A 20,991-nucleotide genomic window follows, 5' to 3' on the forward strand; every position below is an offset into this window, starting at 1 on the left:
CATTGAATTTCCATGTAAATTTTAAAATCTTGTTGATACCTATAAAAATTACCAGGATTTTGATAGGAACTGCATTAAACCTGACTATCAATTTAGGAAGAATGAACATCTTCATTATGTTGAGTCTTCCTGTCTGTCAATATAGTATAGCTCTCTATTTATTTAGATCTTCTTTTCATTTATTTAGATTTTATTTCTTTAAATAGCATTGTATAGTTTCGCATACAATTCTCCACATCTTGTTAGATTTATACCCAAGTACTTATTTTTTTATTGTAAATGACATTGTCTTTTGAATTTCAACTTTCATGTGTTCACTGCTAATATACAGAAATACAATTGTGTCTTGAGTATTGATATTGTATCCTATGACCTTGCCAAACTATTTGTCATTTGCAAATAACTCTGTTCCTTCTTGAGTGAGTGGTAATAATTTGTGTTTGAGGGTTTGATCCATTTTCCTTAAGTTATGAAATTTATGTGCGTAAAGTTCATAGTATTCCATTATTTTTGATGTGTGTTCCTTTTTTGTCTGGTTGTTTTACCAATTTTTAAAAAAATTTTTAAATTGACAGTATCTATCTACTTATGGTGTACAATGTGACGTTTTAGTATGTATACATTGTAAAGTGATTTTATTAAGTGAATTAGCTTATCTGTCACCTTCTACAGTTTCTTATTTCTAGTGAGAATATTTAAAATTTACTTTGAACAGTTGTGACATATACATTAACTGTTGTCACCATTCTATATAGTAGATCCTTGTTCCTTCTTTCTAACTGTAACTTTGTTCCTTTTAATCAACAACCCCCTATCCCTCTACCCCACCCTCAGCCTCTGATAACCACCATTCTACTCTTTATTTCTGTAAGTCTTACTTTTTAAGATTCCACACAAGGATGGTCATGCCGTTATTTTTCTTTCTATGACTGAGAGAGGAGTGTTTGTGGATTTATCTGTTTCTCATTCCAGTTCTGTTGGTTTTTGCTTCATATATCTTGTCTTTTGTTCAGTGATACACATTCATGATTGGCATTTTTTTTGGTGGGTTGTGGATTGACTTGCTTTGTACAGTGTTTGTCTAAAACTGATATCAACATAGCCATTCCTGCCTTCCTTTGATTTCTGCTTCCCTGATTTATTTTTCCATCTTTTTATTTTCAACCTGCCTATAGCACTCAGTTGGTGTGAGTTTCTTGTATGCAGTATATAGTTGGTCCTTTAAAAAATTCCACTCTGTTAAACTGTCTTTTAACTGCTGTATTTAGATCATTTGCATTTAGTATAATTACTTGTATATTTGATCTTAAGGCTGCTATTATTTTCTATTTGCTTTCATTTTTTTCATTTGTCTTATTTTTACTACTTTCCTGGGGTTACTGAACATTTTTTCAATACCTTTATTTTATTTTTATGTGATGCTGAGGATCAAACCCAGGGCCTCGCACATGCTAGGTGAGCGATCTACCACTGAGCCACAACCCCAGCCCCGAACATTTTTTCAATTCCATTTTGATTTTTTTTATAGTGATGGTGTGTATATCTTTGCATATATTGTAGTTCTTGTTCTAGATATTACATACTGGATCACAGTCCACAGATGTCATAATTTTACTAGTTTAAGTGAAATACAGAAAATTTACCTCTTTTCATCCCTTTAGCCTTTCTTATTTTTATACAATTGTCTTAAATATATTCTCTAAATATATTTAGAACCAGATCATGATTTTGGCATAATTTTTACTTTCACCATGAAACGTCCAGAAAAATTAATAGAAAGCCTATTGTATTTGCCTATACTTTTGCCTCCTGTGTTCTTATTTCCCTTTTTGATATTACAAGCTTCCTTCTTTCATCCTTTCCTCTCTTTCATATACTTACTTGAGCCATTCTTTTGGGGTAGTGTGTTGGTTACAGTTTGTTTTTGAAGGTAAAAAATTGAATACTGGCAAATTTTAGTTGATTCAGTGTAGTCCTAGTGGATGATCACTGAAGGTCAAAGAAAAGGAAAACTGCAGAAATGATATGCTGAAAAAGATAATATAATGCTGCATCATTTTTTGTTTCTTTTCTGTTCTGATAGGGGATTCACTGTGTATTAATCATTGGGTAGTGAGAGCAAAGCATTGTGGTACATCCATACAGTGGAATACTGCACAGAATGAAAAGGAATGAACTCTTGATCATGTAACAACATGAATGAATCTCAAATATATTATACTGAGCAAAAGAAACTGAAGAATACACAATATATGATCTCATCCACATAAATTCTAGAAAATGCAAACTGTTGACAAAAAATTGGTGGCTGGTTGGGGAGGAGCCAAACAGAGGGAGGCCCTTGAGGAAATACTAGGGGATATTAGTGATCTTGATTATAGTGATGACTTAACAGGCATATTCATATTTCAGATATATCATTGTACATTTAAAATAGTTCAGTGTATATCAATTATCATTCAAAAAAGCTCTTCAAAAATATCCTGTCAACAAGTGTTCCTACAATGAGAGATTGTACAATTTTGTTGCCCCACACGTATCTGCAAAAACCAGCAATTGCTTGCTTGAATGTTGTGGCAGTGTTGAGTTGCTCTGAAACTTTTGAAGTACTTGTTTTCAGTTTCGACTTGCTTCCAATGGTAAGAAATATTCTTGTCTGTGCACCACATTCTGATTTGCACTGTTTTGGAGTAATTTGTCCACAATATTTGTATACATTTTTTTCCTTCTCTTTATGGGGTCATCATGTATCATTCTAAAATCATTCTGTCCGACTTGATGATTCAGTTAACCTGTGTTCTGGTGTATGAATTCAATATGTACATGATTTTTAAAGCCTGACTCCTAGGAAGTTAAGCTGCTGAATGTCAAAGTAGATTACACTGAAACTTTGGTATAACATTCCCACTCTCAGACTTTTGAAGGAATCGTGTAAAGTTTGCTATACTGTGAGTATATTTGTGCTGGAAAATGACAGGGATGTGGTGTGGTAGAAATCTGTGTCCTGGCTGTCCCAGTGAATTGGATGGCTTTGTTCAGTTGTTGGAACCTCTCTTAACCTGTTTCCTTCTTTAAAGATGAGAAAACGATTACCTTGAATTCCCATACTTTGAAAACAGTTTGGAAACTAGTTTTAAAAAATGGGAGATAAATTTGCCGTGTGTGTTGCTTTTAACATTATAAAGAACTGAGAGATATACCTGAACTAATATACTTTTCTCTTTTCAGGCAGTTGCCCTCTTAACTGAATTAATTAGGGAGAACTTCAGGAACAGCAAATTAAAACAGTGCCTTTTACCGACCCTTGGGGAGCTGATCTATCTTGTAGCCACCCAGGTGAGACTGTCTGATTAACTCTGTTGCTGTTTGACATGTTCTGACACATCCTGGCTGACAAGTGTTAATAACCTATAAAAGTTTTTTTTTTTACTTTCCCCTTAGAGCATGCTTAAGGAACTTAGGAGAAACTTTCCTTCTGGGGAAGAGTGTTTCTCAGTGTCTCTTTTTCCAGCTGACCTTGTTTCTCTTCTTCCTTCCCTCCCTCTGCCTAATTTTCTTAAACATGTAGGAGATTCTCAGACTATATTTTTAAAATAATGGACTAAAAAGTCCCCAAATTCTCCCTATGTTTTCATATTTGACTCCTTCAGGTAGGAGAAGACCATTGTTTCTTTCAGTATAAAGTCCCCTTTTAGTTTAAATAAAATACTTCTTTGTGCAGGTATAGATTTCAGTGTGACATATGGAATGGCAGGATTTGGCTTCTTATTTCTTAAGTTACAATATGGAAGTGCTATTGAACTCACCAAGGGAAAATTTAATATTCCATTAATGTATTTAAAAAAATTATTGAATAGGTATTGATAAATTATGGGTTAGTCATATCATGTGATACTGAGTTTTAAATAGATAATGGTTTTAAATTAATAAGGAAATTTTCTAAGCTTTTTGGTTCTTGAACTTGCTGAAATGTTACATAACTGAATATTGTTAGTATCTGTATTGAATCAACTTTCTCAGCAATCATCACTTTGAGGCAACTACCAATTGCTAAAAAGCATGAGTATTTTAAATTGTTTGGCTTCATAATTAGTATTGATAGTACAGCAAATCTCTCCTTCTTGTTCTTCCATTTCATTAGTGTCTTGGCAATTTCTGGCCCTTAACATGTCAGAATAAATTTTCGAATCAGGTTGTTCAATCTGTAAGTCATCTTTTAAAAAAACTGCATTGGGCCTGGGGTTGTAGCTCAGTGGTAGATTGCTTGCCTGGCCCATGTGAGGCACTGGGTTCAATCCTCAGCACCACATAAAATAAATAAATAAAATAAAGTTACTGTGTCCAGCTACAACTAAAAATATTAAAAAAATAAAAAAAAAACTGCACTGATTTTGCAGATAAATTTGAGAAGAACTGATATTTTGAGTCTTCCAGTGTTAGAACTGGTACTGAGTCTGTGCGTCAATTAGGAAAGTATTGCTATCTTTGTGATATGTAGTACTCCAATGCACAAAAAATAATGTTTCCACATAATTACATTTAAAAATAATTTCCATTACCATCATTTCTTTCTATTCAGAAAGCTTTTTGTATGTATTTGGTTGAATTTATTTTATGTAAATTTGTTTTGAAGAGCAAACTCATCTGTGAACCAGAAAGCTAGGAAGTAAGACCAGGTGTATAGGGAAAGTCTTTTTTTCTATTTTATACCCTGTCTGCCTAGTTCTCAAAAAGAAACTTGATGATTACTTTCTTAAATTTAGAGTTAATTTGGAAAATTCCAGCAAAAAGAGATGCAGATTCTTATTTTGTCTCATTTTATACACAGGCAGAAACTTGGTGTTTTCCCTTGAAAGAGACGAAGAGTGTACACAGAAGGTTTGCAAGTTTGAAGCCAGTCTCAGCAACCAAGACACTTAGTAACTTAGTGAGACCCTGTCTCAAAATAAAAACTAAAAAGGACTGGCAATGTAGCTCATTTAGTAAAGTGCACCTGGATTTGATCCTCAGTATCAAAAAAATAAATAAATAAAAAGGATAGAAAATATACGGAGATACTTGCTCTACAGTTTTTTCTTAGTCATTAACATGTCTTAACCAGCATGTGCAGCTCCCTTCCTGCTTCCCTCTTATAAAGGATCATTACACCCTGTGTGATGTCCTGATGTGCCAAGTTTTTGTGAAAGGCACTTTTCCTTACAGTTCTTTAGGATCGAGACTGGAGAGTTGATTTCCACTTGACCATTCCCCAGGGCTCTCAAGGCCTTGACATAAAAGCTCAAATTTACCAAGTTTTTCAGGCCCTCAGAGTAAAATCAGACTTCAGTGCTCAGCATATCAATACCATTACTTGGGACTTTAAAATATTTTTACATAGTCTTTATTTTCTTGATGTCAGAATAAAACCTTTTACTTTCATTAGAAGATTAATCAGGTACCTAGTTTGTCCTCTTATCAGGAATGGGAATCTAGTTTAGTTTTTTTTTTTTTTTTTCCCACTTCTCTCCCAGTTTAATGTATAATGCTGTATAAAAAAGCGTATACTTTTAAGATTGCAACTTGATAAATTTCGATATATGCACATATATCTGTGAAACTATTGCCCCAATCCTGATAATGTACTTTTGCCTGCAGGTTTCCTCAGCATGCTTTGCTACTGCTGATTTGCCTTCTGTCTTACAGACTCGTTTGCATTTTCTGGAGTTTTATGTAAATTCACAGCATCACATTCCTATTTGTTTCTGCAGTAGATCTGGAGAATGATGTTCCTTGGTATCTAGTTTAGCTGGATAAAGGGTAGCCTCTTTTAATAAAGGGATGATTCTGTGGCCATGACATGACTACATCTTGTGAGAGCATACCAGAACAGGAAGTTAAGTCCCTGGATCTATAAAAATAAATAGCTTTTAGTGAGGCAACAGCTTTTGTGGAATTGTCAGGTTTTGGTTATTTTGTTTTAATCCTTGTCAGATGTAGTTTACAAAAGGACAAGTACCTTTGTATAGGATGTGCAAACACAGCATCACACTTGTGGTGCCACAAGAGGGGCAGCCAGGGGTGCCTTTAACTAACCCCCATCTCAACCTTTGCTTCAGCTCAGGACCTACTTCCTGCCCTACGCATTATTTCTTATGAAAAGCCCCATGAGCTAAGACTAAGGAAAGGGTCACATCCCTCAGGGCATGTACCCCATGTCCGAGAGGAGAATTGTACACCACTGAGCACCAAGCACATGGGACAGGCAGGCACTCCAAGAAGTGGATGGGCTGAGCCCCCAACCAGCCCTGAAGGAGACACTGCTTCCAGAGATTCTTTAAAAGAAAATTGTTACAACCAATGGGGTGGGGTGTGGAAGGCAAAGGAGTTGTCTCATTTATACACGACCTTGTAAACACACATGATCTATATTACATGTGCTTCAGTCCGGTGTATGCATGTCTGTGGGAGCTGTACCTCAGGAGCCTTGACCTGTCTACTCCCTATCCCCACTTTTCTGCCCATCCTGGGAACAGAGGCCTGGAAGGGTATGGTCCCCAGGCTTGGTGGGAGCTAGCAGGCAGGGCCTGGGTCTCAGCCTCCACTGTGGTTCCAGAGTGTTGTGTATTTGCTTGTGTGTGCAGGCCTGCCTGGGTGCCTAGCTCACAAGTAGATCCTCCAAAGGTCTCCAGGTACTGTGATGGTGTTACATCAAGGTCAGAGCTTCTTGGCATTCAGGGTCCACAGCCTATCCCTTGCAGCACATGTGCCAATACTGGATTGACAGGGCATTGAGTATGAGCCCATGCAGATGAGGCATTTGTATTGGTCTCCTCAAGATAGCTGCCATTCAGGCTTCCTGACTCAAGCCTTCAGGGCCTCAAATATAGTCACAGCTGGATCTTCAGTGAGTTTCTCAGTGTCACTCTCATTGCAGGTCTTCTGCATGGCCTCCTGCTTGCTGCTTTCACCACTGCTGGTGGATGGCATCCCATCACTGGCCCATTTAGATAACTAGGGTGTGATGTGGATGCTGGGAGGGCCACCATTTAGGACTGTGCCCTGGAGTGCCTCTCTTTGTGTCTTCATCAGGTTCCTTGCCTTGGGATCACGTATATTGGCTTCCTGTACTCCAGAGTGTCATCCCCACCCACATGCAAGTCAGAACCACTGTCCAGTTTCTCTGTGCTGCTGCACATGAGGAAGCCAGAGCCTTGGAAGCCACTTTCCAGGAGAGTGGTGGCCTGTATCCACTTCAACCTGTACCACTTGCTCTACTCAAAGTGGTTCTGTCAATATGCTTGATGTACACAGCATCATCCTCAGCCATGTGGGAGCCTCCCCTTTTTGAAAGGCAGTGCTCCATATGCCTACTTAACTCCCACTCCAATCCTGCCAGGGGCTGGTTGCAGAGGGGACATACCTGCCCTTCATTTTGTTTCCTGTTTCATTTTCCCATTCTGAGCATTCAGGTCTGCCTGTTGGCTCACACTTGTAGGAAAGATTTCCTCCTCCTACTGACTTCCCTGCTTCATTAGCTGCTTGGGGCCCTTGGGATAGCAACCAGGGCTGCTCTAAGGGGACCCCCTGGCCACCATGTGCTGCTGCCCCAACCCCAACCTCTGGAGCTTTGGGCCCTACAGCTGCCTACCTGGCAAGGGCAGCAATGCTGGCAGATTCCCCACAACATTAAAGGTTGTGATGTTGTGAGTAAGTGAGCTATAAGGGAAGGCAGTTGTGTTTGGAAATTAAATTAGGTTCTGGATTTGTGAGTTTTGAAGTGGAGTAGCTCTCGATCATAATGTCCCAGGTATGACCATGGGTAGAAGTCTATGATTAAGTATGGGTAGAGTTTTTAACAGGTCATAGTTCTCTTGGAGGCTATAAAATACTTTCAGGTTGATAATGTACCCTTGGTCATTTAGACAATTTTAAACATTTTATCTAAATAGAATCTATTTTTTTTTTATTTTTTGCTTTAAAAAGATATTTTTTTCACCTTTCTATGTGGCACTTGATTTACTTGGTGATTTTATTTGATAGGTTGCCGGGTTGTTCTTGTGGTGGGTATGCTAATTTGGTTAATCTTCCCTGAGAGAATTGTTGGTGATATTATTAAAATCAGTGTACCTGCTAATCACATGTGCTTATTTTTACTTAGCAAATTGTTGAGACACCTTGTAACATACTGTCTTACTTGTGCTTATAGATTATCTTGAGATATCACTTAAAGTTGTGTGTTCTCCGCTTTCAAATGATTCCAGGTTCTGTAGTACGTTATTATTTATGTTATTATCATCTACAGTTATCAATAGAATGGTTTCTCTGTTGGTTGGATCATATTATCATTTCTCAATTCTTTTTATATAGCTTTTGATGAGGGGAATCTCATCAACATCATACGTAAAACACTGGGAAATAGAAGAAACACTTTGTATGTACACTGCAGCAAAAGACCCTTGATCTGATTGTAATTGTCAGGTTATAAGTAGTAAATAGAATGTTGAGAAGTTTTAAATAGTTCATGTATTTAGAACTGTGCCTCTTTCTTGAATGGGTTAATATCTTTTGTGCTGTTAGCTTCACTGTCTTTCCCTCCACTTCATTTTAGGAAGAAAAAAAAAAGAACCCCAGAGAATGCTGGGCCGTTCCCTTGGCTGCTTACACCGTGCTAATGAGGTGCCTTCGGGAAGGGGTAAGGCTCCTTTGTTGTCCTCTGTAGACACGCAATTGTAATCACCCTCCAGGCACTGTGTGAGGAGTGTAGCCTGCAGCAGTGCAGGAGCTTGTCAACCAAGTATTGCTCCTGAATTTAAATAATCTTGACAAGCCACCCCTAGCAAGTGACCTGCAGTAGAGCAAGTGTAAAAAAGAACTGGCTTTCTCATTTACTTGTTTAATGGCCTGATTTAAAAGAAATGGTAGCAAATATAAACAACTAACTAGCTTTCAATAGCATGCTGTTAATTATGTGCCCCCTGCTTTAAGTTGTTGCAACAGCAGTTTGATAAGCAAGGTGTATACAGAGAATTCTGTGAGCCTTAGGTGCCCCTTGATTATTTTGTCAGGTTGCCATTTTGAAGTTCAGAAACACGGAAGCTTCCACTAGTATCCACTGATGTTAATATTGAGTAGTATTTGTTATGTGGTGTAATTTTTTTTCAATTTATTCACTTCAGTTCTCGTGCAATGGATAATGGTCGAAAGCCAGCTGGCCAGCCAGCCCCCTCATATGCATGTCACTCCTGTGTGTATCCATGTAAAGGACTTGATAACCCACCTAAAAGCTTGGCATTCTGTTTGCTTTATACTACTTGACATTGTTTCACCCAAGGCAAAGCCATAGGCTAAAAACACTCCTTCAGGAATGAAAAAGACATATCAGGATAAACATCTTCCTTTGGCATTCATTACTTCAAGTATTATATGTTCCCCATGTGGAAAAGCCTTCCAAGACTTCCCCCTAGTGGTCCAGAAATGAAAGTGGAACATTTCCCAGCCTGTGGTTTTGAGTGCTTTGTCATTTGTCACGATGGAATATATATGATTATATAATAAATCATACTTTATCAATACAAGAATTATCTTGTTTTCACCTATAGTTAAAAGATGTTTGACCTTATCATTCAAGGCCTCAAGTTGGGAATATTTGTATCACTCAGATGAAGAAGGTGAGATTCTTATCTCTATACTGCTTCTCACCTGTTGTAGAAATGAGATAAAAATATCAAGTGGAATATGTCAAGTACATAAATGCAAAAGGACAAAAAAACAGGAACACAAAGGATAAAGGAGTGTTTTAGGGATCCATTTAGTAGCATAAAATCTCAAACTTTTTGTTTAATTTTTAAAACTTGTTATTGCCTAGTAAAAGATTATTATATTCTTTGAGGTTGTGTCTGGTTTCCAAATATCTTTCTCCTCCCCTCCTCTTATGTTTTCCATGGATACATGATAGAAAGGATAATCTTTTATATCCATGTGCATTGTTATTAAACAATTAATTGTTAAATGGCGAAATGGTTTTTATATTTTAGTAACACACTTGCTTTTTATTGTCTGGGTATGTGTGAGAAGGCCCCTATATTTTTGAGAGGGAAATTGTGTAGTTTATGAAAATTTTACATTTTCTATTTGAAAAGCAGTTAAGTATGTGCTTTGGCAGCATATATGCTAACACTATCCTTAGCAGACAGATAAAAGACTGGGTGATTATTTTCCCTAATAAGAGATTTCTGTCCTTGCAAAAATAATTCGATTATATCAAATCTTGAAATAACAAATTTGTCTAATGCATTGGGGACCTAATTCAAGGTAAAATTATTTTTATGCCTTTTATCTTCAACAGTTTCCACCACTACTGGTATTTCTGAATGTAATTTCTTGTGAAATATGGCTCACATACTGAAGAGCACATGAAATGTATATGTATAGTTGAAAACACTCTCACATACTCGCTGTCTTTTAAGAAAAAGGGAGGAGTGCTGGTAGCCTAGAGCATTCTTTTCTCTCCCTTGCGGATTGCCTCTTGTCCTCCTTTCAAGGACAACCACTATTCTGACTTTGGTAAACATCCTTAAGTTTTTATGATGTCTTTATCTTTGAAAGTATTGCTGAACATGAAATTGATTGGTTCTTAATGCTGAACTCTAAATGGAATGGCACCATATTTTTTTGTGACTTGGTTCTTTTGCTTAAAACTAGTTGAGGTTGATACATGTTGATTGTATAAGCTATAGTTCATTTCTACCACTGTATAGTGTGTTGTCCTTGGAATATTCCTTGGTATATATGCCCAGTATGTATTTATACTCTTACCAGCAGAATACCCATTAACCTCTCTCTTCTGAATCATTTGATATAGCCAGATTTGAAGTTTGTTGTCAGTCTGATGGGCATTAAGTGATTTCTTCAAGTAGTTGTAATATGCATCTCTTTGAATACTAATGAGGATGTTTGTCTTTTTTTTTTTAACTTGTTTTCTTAACTTCCTGTTTTGAAAAGTGCTTGTCACACCTTAAACCAGCAGTTTTCCCCCACCCTACTACTTTGTAGGACTCTGTACTTGTGCAACCATTTATTATTATAAAGGTGTTTGAAACTTGAGAAAAGGAAAAGAAAGCAGAACTATAAGGGTGATCTTCATTTCCATCAGCTAGATTCAACAGTTTTTAACATTTTGCCCTCTTTGCTTTGTTGTAATATATGTGTGTATGCATCCGTATGCATGAATGTACATAATTTGCTATATTTGTGTGTGTGTTTCTTTTTTTTTTTTTTTTGGTAGTACTGGAGATTGAATTCAGGGGTATTCTACCACTAAGCTACATCCCCAGGTCTTTAATTTTTTTTTCTTTTTTAAATTTTGAGACAGGGTTTTGCTAAGTTCCATTGGCTGTCCTTGAACTTGCGATCCTCCTGCCTCAGCCTCCTGAGTAGCTGGCATTATGGGCTCGTGCTCCTGCACTGGTGTGCATTCACATTTATTATTTTAGTTTTAAAACCATTCAGAAAAAGTGAGATATTAATGACACTTCACCCTTAGGAATTTTGTGTGTATTCTGCATATTCATCTTTTGTGGTTTTTGTCTTGCAGATACTTTTAAATGTGGTCAGTCTTTTCATTTTCTTTACAGTGTCTGTGATAGGCAGACATTTTTAATTTTATTTTTTATGTTCTAGGGGATTAAACTTGGGGCCTCATGCATGCTTGGCAAGTATTCCACCACAGAACTATATACCAACCCCAGAATTAATTTCTGTCTCTCTTTTTCTTTTTCTCTTTCTACTGGGATTTGAACTCAGGGGCACTCGACGACTGAGCCACATCCCTGGCCCTATTTTGTATTTTATTTAGAGACAGAGTCTCACTGAGTTGCTTAGCACCTCATTTTTGCTAGGGCTGTCATTGAACTTGTGATCCTCTTGCCTCAACCTCCTGAGCAACTGGGATTATAGGCTTGCGCCACTGGACCCAGCCAAAATTTCTTTTAATGTAGCTAAATTTATCAGTCTATTCCTTTGATATGTTCTTTTGTATCTTCACTGATGATTCCCTAAACATCAAGATAGTCTATTACATTTTCTCTTAAATTTTATTTTTTCTTTTACCATTCAGAGCTTTCATCTAGTTGTAATTATGTGTGTGTGTGTGTGTGTATGTGTGTGTGTGTATATGTGTGTTGCTGTGTGTCTAGTTTTGTGCTTTGAAGTCAGTATAGATAATAATCCCATATTACTTGGTTAAAGTCTGTCTTCTCCCCATTGCTCTGTGATGTCACCTATGTCCTATCAGTGTAAAGTCTCTTCCTGGGTCCTGCTTGGTTCTGTTGGGCTATATGTTTGTGCCAGACTATCAAAATTAATAGCCCTGAATTTTGGACATAAAAAAAATACACAGGAATTTTCACTCTATCAAGATCATCTTTTTTCCCCCCAAGAGTGTCTTAGCTCCTTTTCATTTGCTCATAGAGAATGAGCTTTTTGTGTTTGCCTGTTAAGATGTTGATTGAGAATACATCTGTAAATCAATTTGAGGAGAATTAGTTGATATTGGCATAAAATGGAAGGCATAGACAATGAAAATACTAAAGATGACAGATTTTATTTTAAAAATGAATTAAGATGACAGCTGATTGAAGTTTCTTTGAACTTTTGATCACAGTCAACTAATGTATTTATTATTCAAGTTAACTGGCTTATGTCCAGTTTTTTTTTTTTTTTTTTTTTTTTTTTTTACAGCTGAATACTTATGGAAACATTCATATATTATGCCTTGACTGGATGCGGGATAGGCAAAGATAACTTAAGACCTTGCCTTGTCTTCATTTATTCATAAACATAAATGTGTGGGTTTTTTTTTTTTTTTTTTTTTTTTTTTTTGTGGTGCTGGGGATTGAACCTGGGGCCTTGTGCATGCAAGGCTGAACCACATAACCACATGAACTATATCCCCAATCCCAGAAATGTTTTTTAATCCCTAGTTGTGTACCTGACTTTTAACTAATTTGGAACTTCATTGGCTTTATTTCTTTCTGGTATCATTACTAAGCCATTTAAGACCGTAAACTCTCTGCTCAATGTAGCATTAGTGATAGCCCATTAGTTTTGGCAAGTATTATTGTTATTTCACAGATAGTCCCTAGTTCTAGTTTAAAATTTTTCCTTCATGCAGGGTTGTTTGAGATAGATTAAAATTTTTTAGGTGGTTGGAATCTATCACCTTTATCCTTCCTTTGTTTAAAGAGCAAAATCTCATTACCTTATAGTCAAGATCGTAGTCTGTTCCATTTTTCTCTTTAAAATTGTGGTTATGTGGGGCATGGTGTTGCATGCCTGTAGTCCCAGCTACTCAGGTGGCTAAGGCAGGATGACTGCAAATTTGTGACTGGCCTCAGCAACTTAGCCAGACCCTGTCTCAAAATAAAAATTATAGAGTGTCCCTGGATTCTATCCTTAGTAACCAGGAAAAAAAAATTGTGATTTTTGTTTTATTCATAAAACTAGCCATCTCAACCATTAAGTATACAGGCCTATGGCATCAGTATACTTACAATGTTGTGCTGTTTCTCTTGTTTTTACATCTGTTGAGATGTTCTTTGGCTTATTTCCTTTTTCCTTCATTTAAAACCTAAATGTAATCTTCAGAAACTATAAAAGCTTAAGGTGATGGGTATGCTAATTACCCCAATTTGATCATTACCTAGTATATAACAGTGTTGTATTTCACAAAAATGTACAAAAAATTATGTGTCAATAAAATAAAATTCAGGCCTGGGGGTGTAACTCAATGGTAGTATACTTTGGCTAGTATGCATGAGACCATGGGTTTCATTCTTAGCATCACGAAATGTGCCTTATTGAACTTGAGTCATTGATTCTTATTTTAACCCTTTTCCCTTCTCTCTAATCTAATTTGGGAGGAAATCAGCATAGAAATTTTTATTGATATGTAGACCTCATAGAAAGGTGAAGTTACTTTTAATTCATAAATTACTTTGTTCCTTATTCATAGAAAGCTAGCCTTGCTATGGGATATTTATAAACATTATATGAATGAAAGGTTTTCTAGCCAAATAAGTTGGAGCTCATTGGCTTAAGCCAGCAGTATTTTCAGTTTTTTGGCCCTAGACCTTACCTTATCCTGTGTCACCTTTTGTGTCTTCTGTGGAGAAGAAGCTGTGTTCTCATGCAGAGACAACAATAAGCATGTTCCAACACTTTTCAGGAGTGTTGTGTGTATGTGTGTGTGTGTGTCTGTTTCTCGAAGATATTATGACCTTATTTTCCAAACAGATTAATTTGCCCTGTGGTCATGATTTGTATCACTAATCATGTGACAGAGGTGTTAGATGTTGTTGTCCTTGTTAGAAATGCTAAGATAGAAGTTGAGGGGGCAAGTATTCAAAGTGAGAACCTTGTGGTAGAACACAGAAAAATTGGGAGATTGGGTCCAACTGTTCAAAGGAGAGTGGCAACATGGAGGAAAGGCGTTGGTGGTGATGCCGACTCAGTTCCACGGCTGCCCTGGCATTTCAGAGACCTAGAACTGGGAGTCCACAGATGGGCCATTCTCTAGAGGTCTGATACTGGCCAAGCCCAGGGGGCTGCACGGGGCAGCATTTCCTGTAAAAGCAAAACAGAAACAACTAAAACTGGGGCACAGTGATTATCGTTTGTTTCTGACTCAAGCCCTTGAGTCTCAGGACTTTCCCTTCCATTGCCTTTTCCTTCCTGTGCGTATAAGTAGCAAAGAGCCGTTTCTTGCTTGGGCTCATTGCTGTGTTGGTCTCACGAATAGTTGGCATTGAGTTTGAATGACATACGTTCTGTATGTGTGTGGAATAGGAGACTGAGAAAGTTGGCTTTTTTTTTTTTTTTTTTTTTAGGTGTATATATATTTTTTTCTGGGTAGGTAGCAAGTCACTCTACAATGCACATAGAAGCTGAAAATAACTCCTTGAATTTCTGAGTGTCTAGAGGGGAAAGAGTAATTTATACTTTTGTTTCTAATCAACCACACTCTTTTTCCATAGCTTGCGTAATTGTCTGTTTAATTATAAGTGCCAAACTGACACCTGGCATATGTTGTATTTAAAATGTGAGGTTCAAAACAAACTCTCGGCTTAATTATTCATTTCTGAACAATAGCTTATTAGATAATTTTGATGTAACAAAATTCCTTTAAGAGGAAATTTAATTTTCATTTGTTAATTAGAGCTTTGCTCTTTTTAAGAAAACCAGTGGTAAATTGTTTATGTATTTAATTAGAAAAGACCAGGCTTGAATTAAAAAGTACCAGAAGTGTTAGCTATTATATGTATTCACAATGTTTTAGACACTAGTTACCTAAGATAAGTAGAGAAATGAGTTAAAACTGTGGGTTTTTGTTAAGAGCTAAAATGTATAGTTTTGTATTTTTTATCCCTGTGATCTAAGTTTGTTCTTAAGAAGCATGGGTGCCAGAAATATCTGGGATTTTGATGGGGACTCACACCTACCAAAAGGGTGTGGAAAGGGTGAACCATGTGTGTGCAATAAGATTTTCTCTTCTGAATATTCCTATGAATATGAGAATTCAAAGTCATACTTTTCTGTTACAAAATGGCTTACCAGGTGTGGAGTGTGTCTTGAAATGAACCTTTGAGGATGCTTTGTGGCAAACAGTTCTCAGTTAGCACCGATTGGGACAGACCAGCTTCCAGAGTCCCTGGGGTGAGGAGCATATAGCATGTGAGCTTGTCGTTGCAAGCCTGAGGGAGTGCCTTCTCTCCTCCTGTAGCCAGGGACATACAGCGGGGAGGCTCTAGAGTTTGGCTTTGCTGGATTTGGCATTGAAGAACTGGTGAAATATCAGCAGTGATACCTTTCAGGATTTATATGGTTTGGGGCACTGTGTAAATTTTCATATTCCTTTGACTCTTTTCCCATGGTATGCCGTGTACTCTTAACAAAGTCCGTTGCTTTTCTGCTTCTCATGCAATACCTGCCCTTCTGGTTTTTCTTGTCATCTTTTTGTTGCTATTTTTAGCTTAGTGGAATTGTGGTTAGAGAGAATAATGCATGCATGCTTCCAGTCTTTTGGAATTTATTGAGATTTCCTTTTGAATTCTCTCATAGTTGGGTGATGTAGTTTTTTCTTATTAGGTCAAGCTTGTTAACCTGATTAGATAGAAGATAAATCTAGATCCAAGCTTGTTAACCTGATTAGATAGAAGATAAATCTAGATCTACTATCCTGATGTTTCTTTCTTTCTTTTTTTTTTTTTTTTTGGTCTGCTTTATCAGATACTAAGATGTGTGTTTAAATTTTTCCTTTTGGTATATAAAAATTTGATATATATGTGATTATATATATATATATAAAATGATATGTATGTGATTATAAAAAGAGGAGTTGTTAGATTAACTTACATGAATCTCACAATGGTCATCTGCCATCTGGAGAGCTGGAGGAACCCAGTAGCTGCTCAGTTTAAGAAGCTGCAGTCTCAGAACAAGAGGGAACAATGATGCCTCCTCATTCTGGGACTGAAGGCCTGGAAACTCCCCGGAGAGTCACTGGGCAGGGTCTGCTTTGGAAGAGTGAAGAAGCTGGAGTCTGATGCTCTTGGGCAATTGCAGCAGCATTCAAGAACCTGTTCAAGACTTGAGCTTGTGTCTGTTGTTGCTTCTTCCTTCTTCCAACTTTCTGTTCCATCCAGGCCTCCAACCTATTGGACTGCCCATATTTAGGGTGGGTCTCCATTTCAGTTCATAGTTCCATAAGCCAGACATTCCTAGAAATGCCCTCAATGAGACACCCAGAAACATCTTAAACAACTCTTAATCTATTCAAGTTGACAATTCAGATTAACCATTATAGTAGGGCTGCAGTTTTATCTTGTTTCACTTTTATGCATCTTGAGTGTTAGTTGTTACACATATAGAAAATTTAGGCCCCCCCTTGATTTATTGTAATTTTTATCATTATGGTGTAACCTTAAAAAATATCTATTAGTGTTTTTTGCCTGTTTTGTCTGGCGTTAATAGTAGCTGTATTGCCTTTTTTGGGTTCTATATAATGGGTACATCTTTTTCCAATCTCCCTTTTTCATCCTTTGACTTTTAGGTATCTCTTCTTTTTGTTCATTAAAGATTATTTTATAGTTGTTTTTCTTAACTATTGTATTCAATTTACATTTATTATAATTGTTGGCATAATTGTATTTATAGTGCCATCTTATATTATTTGTTCCATTGGTTTTGTATTTTACTTCATGTCTTTTGATGTTTAGAAATTCCTTTTATTTTAATTTTTCTGTTTCTCTTTTGAAATGTAATTTTCTGTGAATACAATAGTAGGCTGATAATTTTCAGTTAGCAATTAAGGATAGAATTTCATTGTCTTCTGGTCACAGTTACTGCTGCTAAGAAGTCACTGTCAGAGCAACCATGACTGTTCTGAAGTTGATACTCTGCAAATCAAGTGAGGGCCGACTGTGTGTTTAGTTTCTTGTGAGTTTGCCCTCAACCCCCAACTTATTTCAACAGGGAGTCAGGGACATAGGAGAGCAATTTCTTTTTTTCTTTTTTCTTTTCATTACTGAGGATTGAATTGTACATGCTAGGCAAGCACTCTACCACTGAACTATACCCCCCAGTCCTTTAAAAAATTTTAAATTTTGAAACAGTATTGCTAAGTTGCCCAGGCAGACCTCAAACTTGAAATCCTCTGAGTAGCTGGGGCAGTGTGTCTTCTGGGAGTTCCTTCTCATTCATGTCTATTGCACTTGGTTGTGGCCGCTGTTGACTACCTGTGATTGGACCTGGGTCAGGAGTCTTCATTGTACTTCCTACCCGTGACGGCCCTCAGCTTTGCCCTCGCTCCTCTTGTTCACCTTGTGAGAGAAATACTTTTGGAACAAATGCCAAGTTGAGTACTCTGGGCACTAGACAATCACTGGTTTAAGAATTTGGAGCTAGTTTACAGATGTTTTTAAGAAACTTTATTATACCTATCATTTTTTGTTGCTTTCAGAGAGTTAGGGTCATCCAGGTTTCTTGCCCACTGTATTGCAAGAAATGAAAAATTCTTATGTTCTTTAAGGTTCAGAGAGTTACTAAAGCCATAATAAACTATGTAAAATAACTCCAGGTACCTTGGAACCTTTAGAGGAAAGATCATAATTTTACTAGATCTATGAAAGTGAAAATAACGTCAATATTTTAGATGTTAATTTTGGTTCTCTTTATTGGAAAAGTAGGCATGTAATTAAAACCAGCAGCAAAGCTTTCTTTTTTGTTAAGATTGCATACAATACATTATATCTACTTAACACCATGAAACAGTACAGCTGTTCATTAGTAACCCTACTATTTTTCTTATAATCATAGCTTTTATTCTCATGACATGATGAAAAGAGGTCTTTGATTAAATGATAGTTTAGTCTAGTTGTCCCTTCCAAAGAGTTAATGAGCAGAAAATAGCACTAGTCTTACTGCTTGTGTGACGTCCCACAGGGGATCCCAGAGGGACTAGGACAGTTTATTTCAGGCAGTCACACGTTAAATTGGCCTGACAGCCTCCGAGTTTATAGAGCACTGAGATGACTCGGGACCTCTTTCCAACCTGGGTGCTAAAATAGTTTCGGTTTCTAGGGCTAGGAATGAATCCTCTAGGAATTGACTGACAATTGTGATATAAAGTATATGTGAAGTCCTCCATAAATAGCGCCTTTCCTCCCCATATTTGGGGAGAAGGTTTTAGAACCTTATGTGAAAAAGGAGCAAAAGAAAAGACAAAATATCCAGAACAAAATGTCATCTTCATATGTGATGTAAAGAGGACATAGTTTCTTTCTGAGGGCAAACAGACTTCCTTATATTAAACCGCCACATGAGGGCAGCTTCGTACCTCCCAGTTAGAGCAGTGTTCTGTCCTCAAGTATGAGTGGGTCTGCCACCAGCGGGGAGAGGTAAACTGAGCACTTGGGCACATCCTGTCCTTTTTTTTTTCCCCAACTTTGCTAAACAGGTGACATATTTTATTTCTCCCCTAAGTATGGTGAATAAAGGAACAGAGGGAGGCTACAGGTGGCACAATTTATTCTGTTTTGCATGGAAGGAAGTAAATTGGGAGGAAACGTTCTCTCCAGTACTCTTAAAATGTGCTAGAAGTTTGAGAAAATCACAGTATGTTTAAAATTTCTGTTCTGGCAATGTGTGCTATTGATAATAATAGGAAGAATAGCTAACACTTACAGAGAATTTACTGCTTTCCATGATCTGGATTATTAAAAGGGTTTGCATGTGCCATCTGATTGCCTTATCAAACTTGCTCGTTTTCATTTTATAGATGGGAGAACAAAGGCACAGGTGAATGTGCCCCACACATAGAGCTAGTAGAATGCAAAGCTGAGGCTTGGATTTAGATATCACTGAATATTTCTCTTTATGTTTTTACATGAAAAAAGACATCATGTTAAAGTAGTAACAATCCATACAGAGTAAAATATGTCTGAAGTAGCTTTGGTGGACTTCTTTCCCTGTGACCTACTCCTGTCAGAATTGCCATACACAGAGATATTTTTCTGTGCCTTTCCTTTACTTGTGTATATTTTAAACAAATGTGGGATTACATGTATATAATTCTCTATTCAACATTTTAAATTAAAATATACCATGAAATAATATACTCAGGTATTTAAAATTAATGTTTTGTAAATGTTTTCCCAGTCCAAGAAACTGTGAGGCTCAATGTTATCATTATGAGCAAAAATTAAAAATTTTGTTGAAGTTTAATAATTTTTTTATTCTTAGTGCCTGTTTGTCCTCAAAAGCTTTGCCTGCTCAAAACAGGGTATTCTTATGATCTCTCGTAGAAGTCGTGTGATTTTAAACTGCTTTTCTTCATTTGAGTTTGTCATTCATCTCAAAGTCATTTCCGAGGCCAGAGTTAGCTGAATGTTTTTTATGGCCCAGAACGTGGCCTGATCTGGTCATATTTCATGTGATCCTGGGAAAGGTGTGTTCTTTTGTTGAGCAGGGTGTCTGGTGAATGTGAAAGGTGGTTGGTAGTGTTATCCATGTCTTGGCTGTTGTGAATAATGCTGCAGTGAACATGGGAGAGAAGACATCTGGTTGGTGTACTGACCTCAGTTCCTTTGCTTGTATACTCAGTAGTGAGATTTCCAGATCATAGGTGGTTCTTCTGATTTTTTGAGGAACCTCTATAGTGTTTCCCCAAATGGCTAACCTAATTTACATTGCTTTTGACAATCTGAGGGTTCCCTTTTCCACATCCTTGCAACAGGTGTTGTTTTTATCTTTTTGCTAGTAGCCAGTTTTAACAGATATGAGATTATATCTCATTGTGGTTTTAATTTACAATTTTCTAATAATTAGTACTTTTGAGCACTTTTTCATTTATCTATTGGCCGTTTGTGTGTGTATGTTTTTTTTCTTTCTGAGAAAGATCTATTCCAGTTCTTTGCCCATGTTTTCAATAGGGTTATTTGTTTTCTTGTTGGGTGGTCTGAGTTCCCTATGTGTTGTTGATATAAGCTCCGTATCCAATGTATGATTTATAATTTTCTCCCAATCTCTGGGTTGTCTCTTCACTGCATTGCTGTCTTTGCTGTGCAGAAGATTTTTTATTTAATGTGATCCCCTTATCCTATTTTTCATTGATTGTGCTTATGGGATCATATCCAAAAATATCATCTTTGACCAGTGTCACAGGAAATTTTCCTGTTTTTTTTTTTTCCCAGTTTTATAATTTTGAGTCTTACATTTAAGTCTTTACTCCATGCTGAGTTGATTTCTCTATATAAGGGATAAGGGTCTACTTTTATTCTTTATGTATATATCCAGTTTTCCCTTTACCATTTACTGAAAAGACACCGTCCTTTCCCCATTGTATGTTGTTGGCACTTTTGTCAAAAATCAATTGTCAGTGAATGTGTAGGTTTATTTCTGGACTTTCTATTGTTATCTGTTGATCAGTAGACCTGTTTTTACCCTGTATTAACTACT

General features: G+C 36.9%; 1 protein-coding gene and 1 pseudogene across 10 annotated transcripts in view; one reads left to right on the forward strand and one right to left on the reverse strand.

Annotated features, from left to right (window-relative positions):
• The window catches only part of Ulk4 (unc-51 like kinase 4), a 623,492-nt gene that overhangs the window by 78,057 nt on the left and 524,444 nt on the right, over window positions 1-20,991 (forward strand). For all 10 annotated transcript variants that reach the window (XR_007105971.1, XR_007105973.1, XR_007105972.1 and 7 more), the window contains exons 19-20: window positions 3,229-3,336; window positions 8,588-8,671. Coding sequence is in view for 7 of the 10 variants with exons in the window: in XM_047532456.1 (XP_047388412.1) it covers window positions 3,229-3,336; window positions 8,588-8,671 (192 nt within the window). In the remaining 3 variants the exon portion in view is untranslated. The remainder of the gene's footprint in view (window positions 1-3,228; window positions 3,337-8,587; window positions 8,672-20,991) is intronic.
• LOC124968895 (E3 ubiquitin-protein ligase RNF220-like) lies at window positions 6,640-8,377 on the reverse strand (annotated as a pseudogene).

Source organism: Sciurus carolinensis, chromosome 17 (assembly GCF_902686445.1).
Source record: "Sciurus carolinensis chromosome 17, mSciCar1.2, whole genome shotgun sequence".
Taxonomy (NCBI): Eukaryota; Metazoa; Chordata; class Mammalia; order Rodentia; family Sciuridae; genus Sciurus; species Sciurus carolinensis.